The 18,642-nt window shown below is 43.3% G+C and overlaps 1 protein-coding gene and 1 long non-coding RNA gene across 2 annotated transcripts; one reads left to right on the top strand and one right to left on the bottom strand.

Moving 5' to 3' along the window:
• Window positions 1-1,441: 1,441 nt before the first annotated feature.
• On the bottom strand, window positions 1,442-11,688 carry LOC103699084 (DNA topoisomerase 2). The gene is made up of 22 exons (XM_039126359.1): window positions 10,994-11,688; window positions 9,361-9,653; window positions 9,208-9,274; window positions 8,834-9,104; window positions 7,279-7,303; window positions 6,021-6,195; window positions 5,724-5,933; window positions 5,522-5,635; window positions 5,327-5,440; window positions 5,061-5,225; window positions 4,789-4,974; window positions 4,525-4,680; window positions 4,307-4,440; window positions 4,046-4,214; window positions 3,782-3,970; window positions 3,516-3,702; window positions 3,389-3,438; window positions 2,886-3,299; window positions 2,655-2,811; window positions 2,497-2,561; window positions 2,320-2,413; window positions 1,442-2,225 (listed from the first exon to the last, which is right to left on the bottom strand). The coding sequence occupies exons 1-22, from the start codon at window positions 11,573-11,575 to the stop codon at window positions 1,612-1,614; spliced, it is 4,431 nt and encodes a 1,476-aa protein (XP_038982287.1). The 5' UTR covers window positions 11,576-11,688; the 3' UTR covers window positions 1,442-1,611.
• Window positions 6,197-8,597, top strand: LOC120110780. The gene is made up of 3 exons (XR_005511892.1): window positions 6,197-6,526; window positions 7,432-7,530; window positions 8,418-8,597. It is a non-coding gene; the product is annotated as an uncharacterized LOC120110780 (long non-coding RNA).
• Window positions 11,689-18,642: the final 6,954 nt, after the last annotated feature.

Here is an 18,642-nt window from a genome sequence, read left to right as displayed (position 1 = left end):
GGATAAACTATGTAGGCAATAGAATGAAAAAGGTTTGTTCTTTATTAAAAACTGTGATTCTATTCTCTGCTGTGGATGAACCAGTTAACAGAGTGCTAATACTTTTTGAGATTCTCAATTCTATAAAAGGTTAAAATTTTAAATGTGCTACTCTTCGGAAAGAAAATTCTCACTTGAGAAAATATGAAGAAAAGAAGTGGACTTTTCCATCTAGATGTGCTGTGTAAACTGGAGGAAGAGTTCATTGATCATCTGTTATCAACGTGCTCTCTCTCAATCCATTTGGAGAAGCTTTCTTGCCAAACTAAAAATTGACACACTAACTGAAGATCTGTCAGAGTTATGGTTAAATTGGAGACGTACCTGAAATAAAAAGGATTCAATTTTGGTTGGTTTGACCCTTGTTGCTATTGGATGCTGGTCTTTGTGGTTGGAACAAAAGGAAGGAGTTTATTATGCGGAGAATTTGCTCAAGATTTGAGTCTATTCATTTTCGCTAAGAGATTGGACTAGCAAGATAGGACCTGCTTTTAACATCGAAGTAATCCTTTCTGCAGGACATTTGATAGGTGATAGAGGTTTTTTGTGGTTGGATCATAGTATTCTTAGATGCTCTGGTGCTTCTATTTTGTTTCTGTCTCGCTCTCCCCGTGTGTGTTGGTGGGTGTGTTTGCTATCTAAATTCCTTTGTACTTTCTCCTTTTCAGCTTAATGTAAGTAATTAGGCTCTTTCCCGATCTTTTTCCAAAAAAAAAATGAGATCTTTCAGCCATTGCTTCTAGCAAATGAGGACAATATGGAGATTATTGATCCTATCAGATTAAAAGCAGCCACCCAGAAAATTTCCAGCTTAAATCTAATTTCCACATAGCTACAATTAAGTTGGCAACAAGGTGAGCGTAAGATGTCAGAACACAGACAGAACATAACTCAGACATAATAAAATGCACAAAAGATGTAATAATAGGTAGCAGTCAAGAGCATAATGAAACTCTCGGAAAAGAAAGAGGGTTCATAAAAATAAGAATCATAAATAAAACTGCGAAAACCTCCAGTCACCATTGCTATCTTCTCAATCTTCACTATCTCAACATCTGTAATAGAAAATGCATCAACTGTCCAAAAGCTTGCAATCATTTTCTGATTGATAAATATTTCTTCAAAAAAAAAAATCTGAAGGATAATTAGATACAATTTGGTGGCATCAGTCTACTGTACTTGGATGTATAAAGATTATTGATACATTCTCTGAAATTGTAAATAAAAAATAATGACATGGAGCTTGAAAAAGGAACATAATATTTTTTTGGAGATAAATTCAAGTTGCAGCAGAGGAACATGATTTTTTTTTTTTTGGGGGGGGGGGGGCGTGGGTGGGGGGGGGAAGCAAGGAATATAATAAGATTTGTAGGCACACAGAAGCACAAGAAAGGCCGAGAGAGAACACAATGCAACTGCAAGAAATTAAAGAAACAGCATCTAATACAACAGAGATTTTACAGTATCTAAGCTCGAAAGCCACGGATACATGAAAAATGCCATGAAAACAACGAGCAATAAGGAATTTATAAATTTCACTAATACTGTTGGGTCATGAAACTAACCAACAACCTAATCTTCTTCCTCCTCAAAATCTGAATCATCAGTCGTAGGTTCACCATCTTCCATCTCAGAATCACTCTCCATATACACGGCTCTTATCCTGTTCCCCCTCTTTGGTCGAGGCGCTGCTACTGGAACCTCATTCATCTCTGCTGGGCTACCGGATGAGTGACTGCCAGACTCTTCACTATCAGTAGGAGAACTTCCAGTCCTACCCAACACAGGCCCACTTTTCTTGTTGAAAGGAGAGGCCCTCATCTTCCTCACCTTCTTGTCGGGTGAAATCCCAGCATTCTCCACCGGCTTCAGCACTTCAGTAATCAGCTTCTGGCTCAGAACTGGCTTGCTCTGTGCAGCTCCCCTCTTTCTCGTGGTTGTGGTCGCTTTCCCTCGCTTTGCTTTCTCATTTGCAGGCTTTCTTCCTCTAGCTTGCCCTCCTTTAGGGGCTTCCGCCAACTCAAAATCCTCATCGTCATCTTCTCCAACGATCGGCATGTTATCTTCGACATCATCACCATCAGAAATCTCCGTAAAGGTCGATGGAGCCTTCCTTAAAGCTGTCCTTTTGCTAGGTTCCTTCTTTCTATGTTCTCGCTGGCTTAGTGCTGCTTCAGCTTCCATGGCTGCAAAGTAACCGAAACATCACCCAACATGCCAGGATTTCGCAGCAGGAAAGCCATAAATTGCAAAACAAAGTTATGGTAGAAGACAGCGTACCAGATTGATCTGGGGAAGAATCAAGGTTATAAGCAGCCAGCCGGTCTTTTAATGCAAGTACTTCTTCATCTTCATCACTCTCAACCACCATAACCTGAAGGAGAGAGCATCAAATCAAATAATGGAATCTAATTTTCCGCCACCTGCAAAATATTGGAATAACCAACTGAGGCTCACCTTCTTAGCAGGAGCTTTCTTTGCGCCTCCTCTAGCTTTTAGTTTTGATGGCTCAGGAGCATTGCCTGCAAAAACCAGCATTGATTCAGTAAATAAACCACAAAAACTAATAACATGGAAAGATTATAGTCATATCTTTAATAGAATATAAAAGATACCTGCATCAGTTGAGGTAACATTTGATATACTAGAGGAGTTATTCGCATTGTTCTTCCTTGGCTTCTTTGGTCCTTGTCTAGAGACAGCAGCGCCAGTGATGTTCTTCGTTCTAGTCTCTCGTTTCATTCCTTCCTCAGCATCTTTTCGTTCTAGCTCCTAATTCAAAAGATGGACTCATTGAGCTCAAGAAAAATGAGAAAGAAGCTAGGACTGTTGAAGCAACAACTTACATCAAGCTCCCTTTCAAAATCATCAAGATCTTTCATCCATAAATCCCTTGGTGAGGACTTCTTGAGTTCCTCAACCTCACCTTCTAGTTTCTTCCTATCTGCACAGAGCTCCTGAACCTTTTCCCATGTCAAGGTTCCTATGGCCATGGAAAGCAGATACTCATAATCAGTAGCTCTTGCTGCTACTTCTGGGCTCTCTTCATTGTCATCTTCTTCCGTGGCGCCAGCAATGGCAGCATCAATGCCCTTTGATTTCTTTGGGAAAGGAGTGAACCCTTTTTGCTGCAGCTCGAGGAACAAATCTGCTCTCTTCCGATTACTGACTATTATCTCACCTCTAACTACACCAAGAATGAATCTGACTTTGTTATCCAGCTTCAGCAAATCCATCTCAAGATTGTCCAAGAGCACTTTCTGCATGAGAATGGCAAAAGATCATCAACTTGTACAAAGAGTTCCGTAAGCCAGAAAATAATTCAAAACCAAGACCAGTAATAACTTACCTTTCTTTTTGCATAAAATTCAAGCCTCAAATGAAAGAAGTCTTCGAGAACTGCAACGAAGACCAAGCATCAATAAAGGTAGATAATGAATAGAATCAGTCTCAGTGAGGGTATATCAAAAACTCACTCTGTTCTGGTGTGTCATATTTCTTGATGACACCCTCTGAATCAAACAGGTGCATATTAGTAGTGCTGATAGTTGTAGTGAGCTTAAATTTTCTCTCAAGCCCTTCTTCTTTGGCCATTTTCAACTTCTCCTCAGTCAAAATAATCTCAAAATGTACATTAATGTCATCATTGTGCTCTCGGTAGTCCTGTGGATTAAAAAGTGAAAATTTTAGTGTAGGACTCCATACTTAGATAAAACTATTCTTGTGCTTTTCAAAAACTTACCTTGATAAATGGTTCCTTAATCTTATCATTCCCAGTCATCATTGACTCGAGAAATTCCTTATAATCCTGAGTCCATCTGCGTATTGGCAGTTCTGTGATTCTCAATGTTGTGCTGTCGACTTCCTCAATGAGACCAGTGATGGTGTACGTAACACCAGCTTCCTTTGTTGCTGATTTCTCAATCAGACCCTGGTGAAAAAAGAAAGCTTGTTTAATATGGTGTCCCTATCAAGGTAACCTCGTGCATAAGGAAACATGACTGACTTTGAAACCCCTGTACCATGGGTCCATGGGCTGCATTGGCTCGTCATTTAACAGCCGTCTGACATTAGCAACAATGTCTCTTGGGTTGTAATTAGGAACGAAGGAACTCCATCCAGTACCAATCCCTTCACTCCCATTGACTAAAACCAAAGGTATAATGGGCATGTACCTGAGGATTTAGGGAAAGTAATAACAGACTTCAGGAAGTCTGGGCCAATCAAATAATAATTTGGAAACAAATATTGTGCACATCATTATTACCAAGTTGGTTCAATTGATTGCCCATCTTCATTTAAATAGTCAAGAAGCATATCGTCGTCCTTGGGAAACAAGAATCGGGTCAGGGGTGATAAGCGAGTGTAGATGTATCTTGCACTGGCATGATCTTTGCCTCCCTGAGATAAAATGGATTAAATTCCAAATATAAATCAAAGTAAACCTAATGTAAGAAGTGCCAGTTTTTGATTCTGCTCTCTCACTTGGTGCCTGGTGCCAAATTGTCCATTAGGTTGCAGAAGGTTTATGTTGTTGCTACCAACAAAGTCTTGAGCCATTCCAATAATAGTGCTAGCAAGACTCTGTTCACCATGATGGTAGGCCGAATGCTCTGAAACATAACCAGAGAATTGAGCAACCTGTATCAAAGAGAAACATGAGCGAAAAGGAAGCATATTGTATATGTTTTCTCACAGTAAAACTAATTGACAAAAATTAAGTAATTGGCAAAATCTAGCCCACTATACCTTAGCTTCCTTGACAAAATTCCTCTTAAATGAGCAAAACAAAATTTTTCTCTGGCCTGGTTTCAGACCATCAACCGTTGATGGTATCGACCGCTGCAAATCCGCCATAGAGAACAATATCAGCTCCTTGTTCACGAAATCACTGTATTTGATGTGCTTCTGCCTTTGATCAAGATATGTCCCAGTCTGTAAAGATTGGTAGAATATTCTATCATAATTCAAACAGATATTAATCTGAGTTGGCAAAAATAAAAAAAGGGCCATTCGTTTACCTCAAAATGACGAAGCCAGTTTTTCCTTGCCTCAATTTTTTTCTTGCTGAATGCCAATTCAATAGCATCTCCATCTTGATCATCCACCCATATGAAATCTTTTTTATGCTTGTCAATATCATGGAAATATTCCTTTCCTTCTTTTGACGTGCTTGTTCCCAACCCCTATGACCAGCAATTACATGAAAAATAAACAATATTGCATGTGAAGTAAAAGAATATCGAGTAAATTATATTCTGATTCATTACACTCTAAAACAACAGACCTTATAATACTTAATAGACCAACCACTTGCATTCCCTCCCAATCTTTCTTTCCATGCTTCATACTCAGGCATGGAGTAGAACGGCAGAACAGTCTTGTTTTTGCTATGAGTTGCCTGTAGAACAGAAAAAAACATCACTTGCTTGACAATCTTAATTATAATAATTTTCTAGCAGAATATTTACACAAGGCCGACCTTCACTATAGGTGTGATGAACTCAACCATGAATGATGGGATTTTAAGCAGTGATGGCCAAAATGAATGGATGAAGTTAATCAGGAGGCCCTTTATGTGGGAACCATCATGATCCTGAACCAGCAGACAAAGAACCTGTAAGCATGCTGGCATTTTCTTTCCTCCAAGAATGAAAAGGTGATAAACGATATCCAAAACATGCCTGATCGGTCATTATCATGAGATGTCCATATCTTAAACCTTTTGTGCTGTCATACTCCTTCCCATGCTGCAAACCAAGAATTTGCTTTATGTTCTGGATTTCTGCATTTTCCATTATCTGCTTGTGGCTTGCTTCCCTCACATTCAGTAGCTTACCCCTCAGAGGGAACACACCATAGTAGTTCCTTCCAACTACGGAGATACCAGCCATCTGTATGTTAAACAACAAAGCAGAAATTATTCTTTCAAACTAAGAAGCTCAGATATTAACAGACTTAACTAAGCTCACGGTACTCACAGCAAGGGCCTTTGCTGAATCTCCCTCTGTCAAAATCAAGGTACACTTCTCAGAGTTCCTTCCACCAGCATCATTAGCATCCTCGAGTTTAGGAATGCCTGTAATTCTCTGCCTCTTGGTTCCATCTGTCTTCTTCAATTCCTTACTCTGCTTGAAATCAGCCCATGAGAGGAGACTGTAATACCCCATGAAAAAAAAAAGAGAAAAAAAAAAAAGGAAAGAGAGATGGGCCGGCCCGAAAAGACCGGGCCCATCCCTCTTTATACGATCGTGCCCTAGGCACGATCGTGGATGAAGAGAGGAGAAAGGGGAGGGGAGAGCGGCGGCGGCGTGAGCTGATCGCCGGAGGAGACGAGCGCCGGAGAGGATCCGGCCGGCCGTGGGGGAAGCTCCACAGCTTCCTTTCCTTCGGTGAAGACCATCCACAAACCGGGAGAAGAAAGAAGCCGAGCTCGATTCCTCCGATTCCTCGCCGGAAAGGCCGCCGGAACACCCATCGGACTGAGGTAAGCGTGGATCTTTCCCTTGCGTTTCATTTGCTAGGTTTTTTTCGGGTGGTGTTGTGGGGGTTTTGGTCGGAGAATCGTCGGAGAAGAGCCCGAAACAGGGGTACCCTGTTTCGGCCTCTCTCCTCCGGATTTTGCCACCGCCGGCCGTCGGGATTGGCCGGGATCCATGGTACTTGGGCGTTGATCAAGTTTGTATGGAGTTTGGTGAGGGACTGAAGGCTTGGATGGAGATGGGGGATGGCGGATCCGAGGCTTTCTTCCTCGTGATCCCGCCCCTTCCTCCTCTTCCTCGCGTCGGATGACCATCGCCGGCGGCAATGGCGGTCGGGGGACTGTTGGGTTGCCGTCGGGTGGGGTGGGAAAGGCCGAGCCACCATCACGGTGGCCTTTCCGTGGAAGAAATGGAGGAAGGGGGAGGGGTCAGTGTCGGTTGGAAAGAAGAAGAAGAAGAAGAAGAAGAAGAAGAAAAAGAAGAAGAAGAGGAAGAGGAGACCCCTTCTCCTCTCTTTGTCTTGGCCGGCCACCATCGCCGGCGACTGCAGCAGGGGTGGCCGGCGATGGTTCGGCCAATGGTGGCCGAGGGTGGGGAAGGTGAGGGCATAGCCACCCTGGCTGTTGCCCTTGGACCAAAGAGGCGGAGGAAGAACCCTTCTCTCTCGTCCATCCTTTCTTTTGGTCTCTTCACCGGGACCGATTATCGTCGCGGCGTGGTTGCGGCTATGGCGGACGACGACATAGGCTGGTGGTACAAGAGTGGGAGTCGGGCCACCCCGACTGCCCTAGAATTGGAGGAATTGAGATGTTTGGGGATCTGGAGATGGACCCCATAGTAAATGTCAATTATGGTTTAGAATATTTAAATATTAAATGATTTAGTTTGTAAATTGTAATTGATGTTGTAGGGGAGGAGTCAGCGGTGCCAGGAGATTTTGACCAGGGGACTCAGCACCCCAGCTTGTAGCTTGTGATTCGGACCGTGTTTGAGTCAGTCGACAATTTCTGTAAGAATCCCTACATCTGAGCACTTCTATGCATATATTGACATTTTGGTTGGATTTATTTTACGGTTGTGTTGTTATTGCTTGTGAGCTGATATGACACATATGAGATGAATGTTTATCAACATATTTTCATTATTATGTTGTTATTGTTTATGTGTTGATGCGGCACCTATGAGGCGTGCATGTTGTTTTTAATGAATATATTGAGATATATTCATTTGGGAAGAAATAACATATTTTTGAAAATTTATGAAAATATGTGATGTGATGGGAATGTGATCGAACATGTAAAACTAGACATGTAATATGGGTTGGACTAACCTTGTCATGAGATAGCGGCCACGAGCTGATGCGTGGGATAGCCTACACAGGCTTACGGATAGCGGCCACGAGCTGATGCGTGGGATAGCCTCCACGGGCTTACGCGTGGGATAGCCTCCACGGGCTTACGGATAGCGGCCACGAGCTGATGCGTGGGATAGCCTCCACGGGCTTACGCGTGGGATAGCCTCCACGGGCTTACGGATAGCGGCCACGAGCTGATGCGTGGGATAGCCTCCACGGGCTTACGCGTGGGATAGCTGCCACGAGCTTATGCGTGGGATTTGTACAGTCTTGGACTGGGACATGATCTTGGTTAGTCCAACGCCAGAAATGAAAAGTTTGAAAACTTTGGAATTTGAGTAATACGGGAATGGATCACATAATGTGAAAAAGGATTTGTGTATATGTACTGATTACATATATTTGTTGTTTGTTGAGCTTTTGAAATGATGAAATGATATATATTTTTTGATACTTGATTATTTTATGATTTTGTTGTGTGTGGCTGTTGGGATTCTTACTGGGCTGGAAAAGCTCATACTACACTTTCATTTTTTTTTCAGAGGCACTGGATTCGTAGAATCTGTCGGATGGGACAAGAAGTGAGCTCGATCTGGAGTCAGACTGCTAGATAGTTAGAAGTCAATTTATCTTTTATTTATGGACATTTGAAATTATGTAATAAATCAGTACATTGTAGCTGGATTAGATTGAATTACATCAATCTTTGATTTTGGCATTTATGGAATTATTGGAATTATTGGAATTGTTGTTTATCTTAGGTCTTGCATGATCTTTAGGGCATTGCTCTAGGGCTCATGCGGCCGGTCGCGTGCCGGACCCGGGTGACGGGTTCGGGGGCGTGACAGAGACTATTTACAACTCCTGATTTAGCCACTGCAAACAAACAGATTGTCAAAAAATAGTTTTTTTTGTCACTTCAATCCTTAGTAAATTCATCAAATAGGACAACACTGACCCTTTTTAAGAAACTCCTGTGAGAGCTCACACTTTGATCCAAAGCTTCCTTGACGAGTAGTTAAGGTTTCTTTTGTCTGTGAATCGAAGGCTGGATTGTCGATAAGTGCATTGACAAACACCCATAAATGGCTTCTCACATTATGGGCTTTGAGGTTAGCATTCTTGTTCTTCTTATTTACAATGTTCATCACATGGCTCGTGATTTGGTTAGTGACATATTCCACATGGGTTCCTCCTTTGGTCGTGGCGATCCCATTTACAAAGCTGACCTGATAAAACAAGGCAGATAAAATTATTTATCTGGATATCTAAAATTTGAAGACAATAAAAATTAATTGGAAGACAGTCATCAAGGGTAACTTTCACACATACCTGCTGGAATTGCCCTTCGCTTAAGCTAACACAAATCTCCCACCTATCATTAACTTTCTCTGAAATCCTGTTCAGCATCAATCACCAAATAAGAACACTTACAATATAAGAAAAGCTTATACATGCAATGCAGAACGCAAATTATCTTCAAACCTTGAAAGAGGCTCAGGTCTGGACTTAGAAACAGATTGAAGGTATAGGTTGACATAGTCACTGAATGATTTCACAGGAATCCGCTGTCCATTTAACTCAACCTTGACAGATTTGCCAAGGGTCCCTGCTAGGTCAACAACTCTCTTCTTCATTAGCGCAGCCACATCATCTTCTAGATGGGTCATGTTAAATTTGGCCAAATCCGGCTTGAAAGTGATCTTAGTCCAGTTTTCTGATTCCTTGCACTTGGTAATGGAGGGCTCAGACTTCTGTCCCATGTTCTCTGAGAAAACCTACATATGAAGAATCATAGAAACCAGGTTTGCAGATCTTATAATCACTAGGCTGAGGTTTTGAAATTCACAAGCTAGAAAGATTTTAGCAGTTAACTCCAACCAAAAACCCGAATAACATGAAATCTAGGATATATAGTTTCTAGAAAGCAAAAAAGAGACATAATTATACATGATAATATGGACGCTAAGACCGTCAACTCAAGTTCCTATAGCACACAGTGGATCCTAAAGAGCCAGATAAGGATGAGGAGTTTCAAACCCCTGTTCCAAATAATCAGAACCAGGAGTTCAACTGAACTAAATTCACAACTCCCAAATTTTGAAATACATGCTTAATCAGACTGTAAAGACCACAATACCACCGAAATCCCAAGTTGTAAATGATAACCCCCAGTCTTTTCAGCTTGCGATCCAAATAAGACTCCATGCACAAACGTTAATTTGAAAGTGACAAGAATCATATATTACAACTGATCCAAAGCACCAAAATTTGATGGATCCAAACCCCAGAATTCAACAGAAGAAGACCTAAAAAGATTGCATAAGAAAATCGTACATCAAAATAATAGACATCCAGACTTAAAACAATAATGACAAATTCAAGCTCCAAAATTCAACTGGAAGGCCTACAAGTTGTAAAAAGAATCCATTATCTTGAAATGCAGAAACGCTAATTTTTCCCATGCTTCTAAAATACCAAATTTCAAAACTTTGACGAAAAGGCCTAACAAAACTGAAATCACAAACCAAGCTCCAACTTTTAGCAGCAAAATCTAACAAAATCTTGAAAACAAACGCCAGTTCATATTTTCAAAATCCCGAAATTTTACAAAAAAACACAGAAACTGTAGATGGAAACCTTAATATGGAATCAAAAAAAATCCCCGGCACCCAGTAGATACAAAGCACCAATTTTCAAAATATCAACAGAGAGACAGAGAATTGCCCCCAAATCCCAACAGAGATATCGAAATTTTATACGCAGAAACCCTAATCCATCAACACAACAACCAAATTCCACAAGAAATACCTAAGAAAGATCACAGATAGAAACCTTAAATTCCAAAGAACGCCAAAACCTGTTGGCCCTAGAACACCCAACTTCAAATTCCACAGTCTTACAAAGATGGAGAAAACAAACCCTACAATGAAAACCAAAGAAACCCTAGCCAAGACCGACCAATGTTCGCGAACATAAACCTTAATCCAAATTCACAAAAATTTCACCGAAATATTCCAATATTCTCGATCCAAAAAAGAGACAGAAAAATCTTATCTTGATCAAGAAATGAAAACAAGGCTTCATGAAAACAAATTTTTCAAGAACGCAACCAAACCTGCTTGTATTTCTTCTTCCTCCTCCCATCCGCAGTCTGGATGACGAACTCCGTCGAGAAGATGTTAGTGAGCTTGGCCCCGTATCCGTTCCTCCCACCAGTCGTCTTCTTGACGTTATCGTCGTAGTTGCTACTGGTCAGCAGGTGCCCAAAAATCATCTCGGGCACGTAGACCCCTTCCTCCTGGTGGATCTCGACGGGAACTCCATCCCCGTTGTTGTAGACACTGATGCAGTTCCCGGCAACGTCGATGTCCACCTTGACGGAGTCCATCGACGGATCCCGCTGTTTGTTGTCGGCGGCGTTGACGAGGATCTCGTCAAAGATCTTGTAGAGGCCCGGGACGTAGGTGACGGGGCGGCAGACCATCTCACCATTCTCGTAGACCCAGAGGGTCTGGGTGTGCTTCTCGACGGAGCCGATGTAGGTGTCGGGGCGGAGGAGGATGTGCTCCAGCTGGGTCTTCTTCTGGTACATCTCTTCGATGGTCTTATTGGGGGCCCCAGGGGAGGCCGTGGCGCCGCCTACGGCGGAGTTGTGGGCGGTGCTGGTCTGGAGCGGTTGCTTCTTCTCGACGGCCATGGCGGAGTAAGAGACACCGAGGTTGTGTCCGAGGGAACAAAGCGAGAGAGACAAGGCGAAGGTTGCCCTTCTCGGAGAGGTTCAATAAGGGGGGAGGGGTTGAGGGTTGAAACGGTCGACTGATTTGAAATTTGAAATGGGTGGCGGGATTTTGAAATGGAGGGTAGGGATGATTTAGAGGAGGATCGGGCGGCTGCGGTTGGTGGCTTTGATCTACGTTTGCCTCCGCACGGCACCTGGTGGCTTAGCCGAAGGGTTTGCTCGCATGCCGATTGGTGTGCCTGTGCTCGGTTTTTATTTCCAAGCCCAATTCTGTTGGATTTTACAAACAGGCCCTTAGTCTGTCAAGATCAAGCCATTTAGAGCCTTGCAAGGATGTCAAGTCCTCATGTGACAATAGAAAGTCACTTTTTCCCAATATTCTTCATCTTCTCTTCTATTTCCAAGCCAACCACAAGATTTTGTAAGAGCACTCAATCTCGTCCCTCATGCAATTGCTAGCCCAGGTCCTCCTGATTTGCCACGTGTGTGAATCCTGCTCGAATTTGCTCACCCTATCACCTACGAAGTCTCTCTTTTGGAAACTTCTTGGAGAAATTATGCCCGTCAATATTGTGACAAAATGATCCTAAATGTCCACCTTTCTCCATGAAATCTGAAACATACATTTATTGAGAGAGGCGAACAAGGTTGCATATCACATTGCTTGGGGAGAACTAGTGGGGGTGAAGCTGTTTGGTAATCTAACTCAACTGAGCTAATTATACCTTTATGGTCTTTGGGTGTCACTATGTCCTATAGTATATACATAGGTACGTATATATCATGCAAAAATAATCTTTTCTTTTTCTACATAAAATCAGTCAAGCAAATATTATATATATATATATGTGTGTGCGCGCGCGCGCGCTTTGATTGCCGAGTTCGTGGCCACCCTCTTCCTCTACGTCACCATCGCCACCATCATCGGCTACAAGGTCCAACCCCAGAACGATTAGTGCGGCGACGTCAGCATCCTCGGCATCGCTTGGTCCTTCGGCGGCATGATCTTCATCCTCATCTACTGCAGCGTCGGCATCTCCGGTTAGTCACTCTGTGTGTGTGTGTTTAGTTTCACTTCACTTGACGTTCTTTATACTGATCGGCCATATTTATTGTTTTCCAAATGAATAAATAAATAAAATAAAAGGGGGTCATATTTATTGTTTTTTGTTTTTTGCTAGAAATTATATTTATTGTTTTCAAAGCGACTAGTGGATGATCCAATGGTGAATCTTGTGCAAAAGAAGGATTGAAGAATAGATGATTAATTCATTTCATTTTTTACTTGTGGAGTTGCATGAATTTATTCCGCCATCTTATAAGTCTCATTTATTTTGCGAGCCTATAATTTTTTTGCCAGTCTTTTAATCTCATGTCAAGCCAAAATTCAAGCTGAACATAAGTTTCTCATAAATAACTCTTTTATTTCATTGTCCTAGATGAGTCCTACTTACATAAACATCAATCATAAAGATAGATAGAGAATTTCTTACACATATGTAATTTACGTAAGCTTTTTGTATTTTAATACATTGATTCGTAGTGCTTAATTGGATGGATAGCTTTTGTCCTTGATCCTGGATTATGCTATCAATTCAAGAGGCCCATTACAGGTTAATTTGGTAGCTTCGAGCAGAGCTAAACAAATAGTGAGAATAAAAAAAAATATGATAGAGCATGTACATCGCATACATGATAGTATAACGAATTCCTGCTTTTTGAATAAAATTAAGCATCATTTTGACAAAATTATTAGCATATTATAAATATTCTTATGGCTAAGCAAGTAATGAGCTGCACTGATAGAAATTATCATCTTATACCTACATTACCGTGGTATGGAAGGTCGGTCATGAAGTTAGTAAACACATAGCGAAGCATCTTCTAAAACAAGAATTTTTTTAATGCTATCCTCTCTATATAATTTTCCGTTACTAAATGCACTTTGCCCTCCCATCAAAAGATACACTCTGCCCAATAAAAAGTTTCATAACGCTGCCCTTATTTTGTTTCGTTTCTTGTGTCCTTAAACGTTGGAGATGAGTAAAGTTTACTTTCTTTCTTAATTTCTTTATATATATATATATATATATATATATATATATATATATATATATATATATATATATATATATATATATATATATATATATATATATATATATATATTGATCACGACATGGAGAAGTGCTGGGACTAACCAGAAGACCTTATGCGAATATAAATGCCCATTCTTCACATGAACAAAAGAAATTTATGTTTCCTAACTCCATTCTTAGATCCTAGAGACAAGCATCACATACATCTAATACCATGATGCTGTTAGCCAAAAATTAGAACAAAAGAGGTAAAGAGAGTGGATGAAGTTCCACGAAAGATCGATAACAATCGTAGTGCTGATGTAAATAAATTATGGGATGCTGGAAAGAACAGTCTCCAAATTCTAGTAAAAGACGTGGCTCCTAATGAAGTTTTTTTTTGGATACAGCAGGGCACTTTCTCAAGAGGTTAAAGACAAATTTTTTCTTTAAAATGAACACCATCCCAGAAACAGAACTTAGCGACCTCAGTCCCACAAATATATGTGCGAGGGGGGATGTAGGGTGGAGGGGAGTAAAGAAAAGAAACAGAGAACCAGGAGAAGAAAGAAAGAAAGAAAGAACAAGAAAATGTTACAGTCGTTGTTCTCACTTCTCCAATTGACAGAACCTCACCATTCTATATAACTAAGCAAACCATGAACCTGCTTCGCTGATGCAGTAGTAAACACTAATCATCTTAGCAACTAATCCTTGCAGTTCTTGCAAGCTGAAGTGTGGATTAGAGTGCAAGCATGGAGAAGGTATGCAGGCTATCCTCATTGGATTGCGTGTTTAACCGCCCTTCCTCGGCAACCCTCTCTTGGAACAGCCGCAGTGCTCTCTGCCATCTATGGCCATTTCGTGCTGGAGCTTCAGAGAAGAGCACACGGTTTAGTCGAAAGAAGAAGAGCCTCAATGCGAAGACCATGTCGGTATAGGATCCCCTCATCCGCACTGCGAGTGGAAGCTTAAGCAAGAAGAACCACAGGAGGGCTACATGGAGATGGTAGTGACCACCACCACCACTGGCAGCCAGAAGCTTTAGCTTCAGCATCACCACCAAGTCCACTGCCATTCCCTGATCCAGTGTAGTGGAAAAGGATAAAGAGTTGGATCCAGTTCATGTACCAAGTCCTTTCATTTAAGGAACTTAATTAATGGAGGAGCGAATTATTTGATGGCTATCATTGAGAGAAAACGGAGTACTGCAGCTTCAATGAAGTTGCACTCCACTCTGGAACCATGCGAATTATGGGTGCACGTAAAGTGACAATCAAGCCAAGAGATCATGAGGTTTCCATCATTCCATGCAACAATCGCCAACCCAAAATTTTGCTGACATTGCTTGGATTTACGTTAAAGAGAAGTCTTTGCATGGGCGTATTATTGCACATGGTGATGGTCTTTTGGAGAGTTGAGAGTAGATCTACCTTGGTGCACGTAAAGCATCTTTCTTTTCTCTGAAGCCTATAAGGTACTCATGGAGATGAAAAAGATAGAAGAGGTTAAGGTTGCAAGTTTTGTACCAACGATTCAAGCTGGATTTTTTGTACCATATGTTATGATTGATGGTACTTTATCTTTAAATTAGTTGGAGTGAAATCAAACGTAAAGAGGCATGCAATTATGAGGTAATAGTTAGAACACTTACTAAGGTACAAGGTCTGTCATTAATTGGATGGGATTATTTTTGGAATGCAGTATACAAAGCTTTTAGAAAGGGAGCGTCGGTGGCAATGGCGTTCAAATCATTTCCTTTTCTTTTAAGTAAGTTCAATCATAAACTTATATAGCTCGGGCATCATCTTTGACCTCAAATACAAAAACAGAAATGAACTGGATAGAAATAATGCATGTAAAGTTTGAACCAAACCGGACCTAAAAATAATGATATTTCCTTTCCCCCCTTCCGGCCAATATGTGATCGATAACGGGGAAGGGCTAACACACATATTTTTGGATGGGAAAAGCCCTGAGTATCTTGGAATCGCTTCATAGATTATAAAACCACAGATTTTTAATAAGATGTATTATTATCTCTTCTCGGCAAATTGTGCATCACAGGGGCTAAAGCTTATATATGTAATATGTGCCATGCCATGCAAGCATGCATGCTTCAATACATTGTCGAGTGTCACACTTCGTGTCCTCTTAAGTCAAATCAATACTATACTTTGAGATGTTGATAGTGGGCCCTTCAAGTAGGAACCCAAGTTGGATATCTCATGTACGTCCATTGAGCTTTTGTTTGCATGAAATTTGCTACTTTTGCATCACAGTAGATCAACCTTTTAATGTTCTGAAAGTGTCTTTCTCACCTGACTGAAGTGTCTTGCGGAGCCAGGAGACACTAATCGACTTGCAGCCATCAAGATCCATCCCTTCACCTTCATACATGCATGCATGCAGAGAAAAGAAGAAGGATAAGCGTGGACCATGCACTCACGTGATGTAATTGGAGTCTAGCACATTATTAGAGGACTATAGGGCTTATGAACCAACGAAGTTGCCAACAAAAAGTGGCACCATCAACTCCTTTATTAATGACTCAATGAGACATCACAATTTGGACTGGAGGATAACAACTCAAGTCACAATGGCAGATTTTGTCATCGTGCCATTTGAATCAATTATTTTCTTTTGAGTGTACATAGGATACGTTGCATAAACAATGCCATCATGAGGTATGATTTTGGGATTGGTTGGTCAAGATGCATATTAATCCCATAGAGTCGGCTCAGACTTTAGCAGGCTTTGCCATATACCCAGGGCTGTACTCTGCAGCCAGTTGATCTACAAGGACCATGGTAAGGCAAATAAAATTGATCGAACCCTATTGTAACAGCCCCCTTGGACCCAACAAAGTCATACCTTTTCCTACTCTTAAACTTTAGGGACCGCCTTATAGGCTTTCTCAATGCAGGTAAGGTTGGCAATCGGATTTAATCGGACAAGATACAAATAAGGTCGTGTTGCTGGTGGTCCAAACCGAGAACGATTGGCACAGCGGTGTGAACGGGGTTCCCTTTGAGTTGCTTTGGTTGCGCTCCGCCCTCCGCCGTGAAACCTGCAAGCAAGCCTCGCACCACCACCGGGGTAGTGGGGGCCCTCCGACGATCAAGTCAGAGGAGATTAAAGGAGAAGGAGAAGGAGAAGATAGCAGGTGAGATGATACTCTGGAAGATATATCTTACCCTCCCCTTTCCCCCCCAGCCTCATATATATCAGGCTGGGGGTTTTTCCGGGGATTCGTCATCGTGTGGCACGATGGGGCTGCCACTGACATGGCCGTTACAGGGCGTCGTGGGGCAGCGCTGGGTACAGCCATGGCAGGGCATAGTGGAGCTCCGCTTTGTACGGCTGTTACAGGGGATCGTGGGGCAGCGCCGGATACGGCCGTTGCAGGGAGTAGTGGAGCAGGGGGCCGCGGCGTGCCTCAGAGGAACAGTCTGTTGTTGTCGAGAGATTGCCGACTCGGGGTCGGATTGCTGGATCAAGGGGCAGCCGACTCGGGGTCGGGCTGCGGAGCTGAAGATATCCGACCCGAGGTCGGATTGCTGGATCAAGGGGCAGCCGACTCGGGGTCGGGCTGCGGAGCTGAAGATATCCGACCCGAGGTCGGATTGCTGGATCAAGGGGCAGCCGTAGTCTTCCTGGGCGCGCGTGCCGGTCACGTGGGGCATGGTGGCTAAGTTCCCCCGTAACAGTAGCCCCCCACTCCCGAGCCTAGAACCAGGTGGGGAACGGGTGAAGGGAGTGATGCTTCGAGATTGCCGCCATCCCTCGGAAAGGCGCGCGCGCTCCGAGCTTTCCGCCTTCTTTATGGCGTATGGCAGTTGTCGCTGATCTGGCGGTCTGCGGATTTCGGCGGACATCCTTCCTTAATGGCGTCGATTCGCCTTTGGGGCGCGAACAAACTTTCGGCAGCCAGGCGTCCTCTGGCGTCACCGAGGCGTCACCCGCCTTTCCGCCTATTTAACCGGGGGCCCTCCCCCGTCCGCCTTTCTCTTCACAGGCATCTTCAAGTTTCTCCCTTGTGCCGCTGCCGTTGCGCCGAACTGTTCGTTCGCTCCTCCTTTGACGCTCTCGGAGCCGTTCTTCCTCCCTTTCCGGTGAGTTGCCCCACTCTTCAATTTAGGGCTCTCCGTACTTTCTCCTTTCGTGTTAGTGTACTCCAGTCGTTCCGGGTGCCTTCCCCCTCTTGACCCCGTCCTGACCGTAGGTTCACTGGCCATTAGGGATGGACGAAGTAAAGGGCGGACGGCATTCGGTCGGAGCTGGTCCCTGAAGACCTAGATAGGTTCGTGGCCCGGTACCACCTTCCCGAAGCCTGCAATATTACGCTCCCGGGGCCTGAGAAGAGGATGTCCCATCCTCCTCCAGGGAAGGTCGCCATCAATGAGGACATCCTTCGGGCTGGGTTCCGCTTTCCCCCCTCGGACTTAGTCGTGCAGGTGCTTCGGGGTTTAAGAATGGCGCCGACGCAACTGGTGCCGAACTCATGGCGTACCCTGACGGCCTTCCAGGTTCTCTGCCGCATGCACGAGGTTCCCGCCACCCTGAACGTCTTTTGGAAATGCTACGGCCTGAGCGGCCACCCCCGGGACAGAGGGTGGTGGTGCTTTGCGGCACGGCGAGGGTGCGGCCTCGTCAAGGATGCTCCTTCCTCCATTCACGGCTGGAAGGAGCGTTTCTTTTTCATTGACGTAGATCCCTCTTGGAGAATCGGAGCAACCTGGGAGACGCCGATGAAGTCCCCGATCGGCTTATCGAGGTTGTCGAGAGAGGAGTCCGATGGCGTTGCCGTCTTGAGGGGGCTGGTTGCCGAGGGCCGGCTTCCCCCGGTGGCCCGCCTTATTTCCGAGGATGCCTTGGTGAACGTCGGTCTGAGCTCGGTCCCCGCCGACCGTGAGCCCGCCACCACTTCTTTTTTAGCTCTTTTCT

The sequence above is a fragment of the Phoenix dactylifera genome, chromosome 5, assembly GCF_009389715.1.
Source record: "Phoenix dactylifera cultivar Barhee BC4 chromosome 5, palm_55x_up_171113_PBpolish2nd_filt_p, whole genome shotgun sequence".
Taxonomy (NCBI): Eukaryota; Viridiplantae; Streptophyta; class Magnoliopsida; order Arecales; family Arecaceae; genus Phoenix; species Phoenix dactylifera.
The sequence above is the reverse complement of the archived record's forward strand: the minus strand, read 5'-3'. Positions and strand labels throughout refer to the sequence as shown.

Excerpts from the sequence above, each read along its gene's own strand:
- LOC103699084 (XM_039126359.1), bottom strand. The coding sequence starts at position 11,575 with ATGGCCGTCGAGAAGAAGCAACCGCTCCAGACCAGCACCGCCCACAAC. Across the intron at positions 7,304-8,833 it reads ACAGGAGTTTCTTAAAAAGG|TCGGGGTGGCCCGACTCCCA; the intron begins GTCAGTGTTGTC and ends ATTCTAGGGCAG. Across the intron at positions 6,196-7,278 it reads GTGGCCCGACTCCCACTCTT|TCTCCTCTCATGGGCTGATT; the intron begins GTACCACCAGCC and ends GGGGTATTACAG.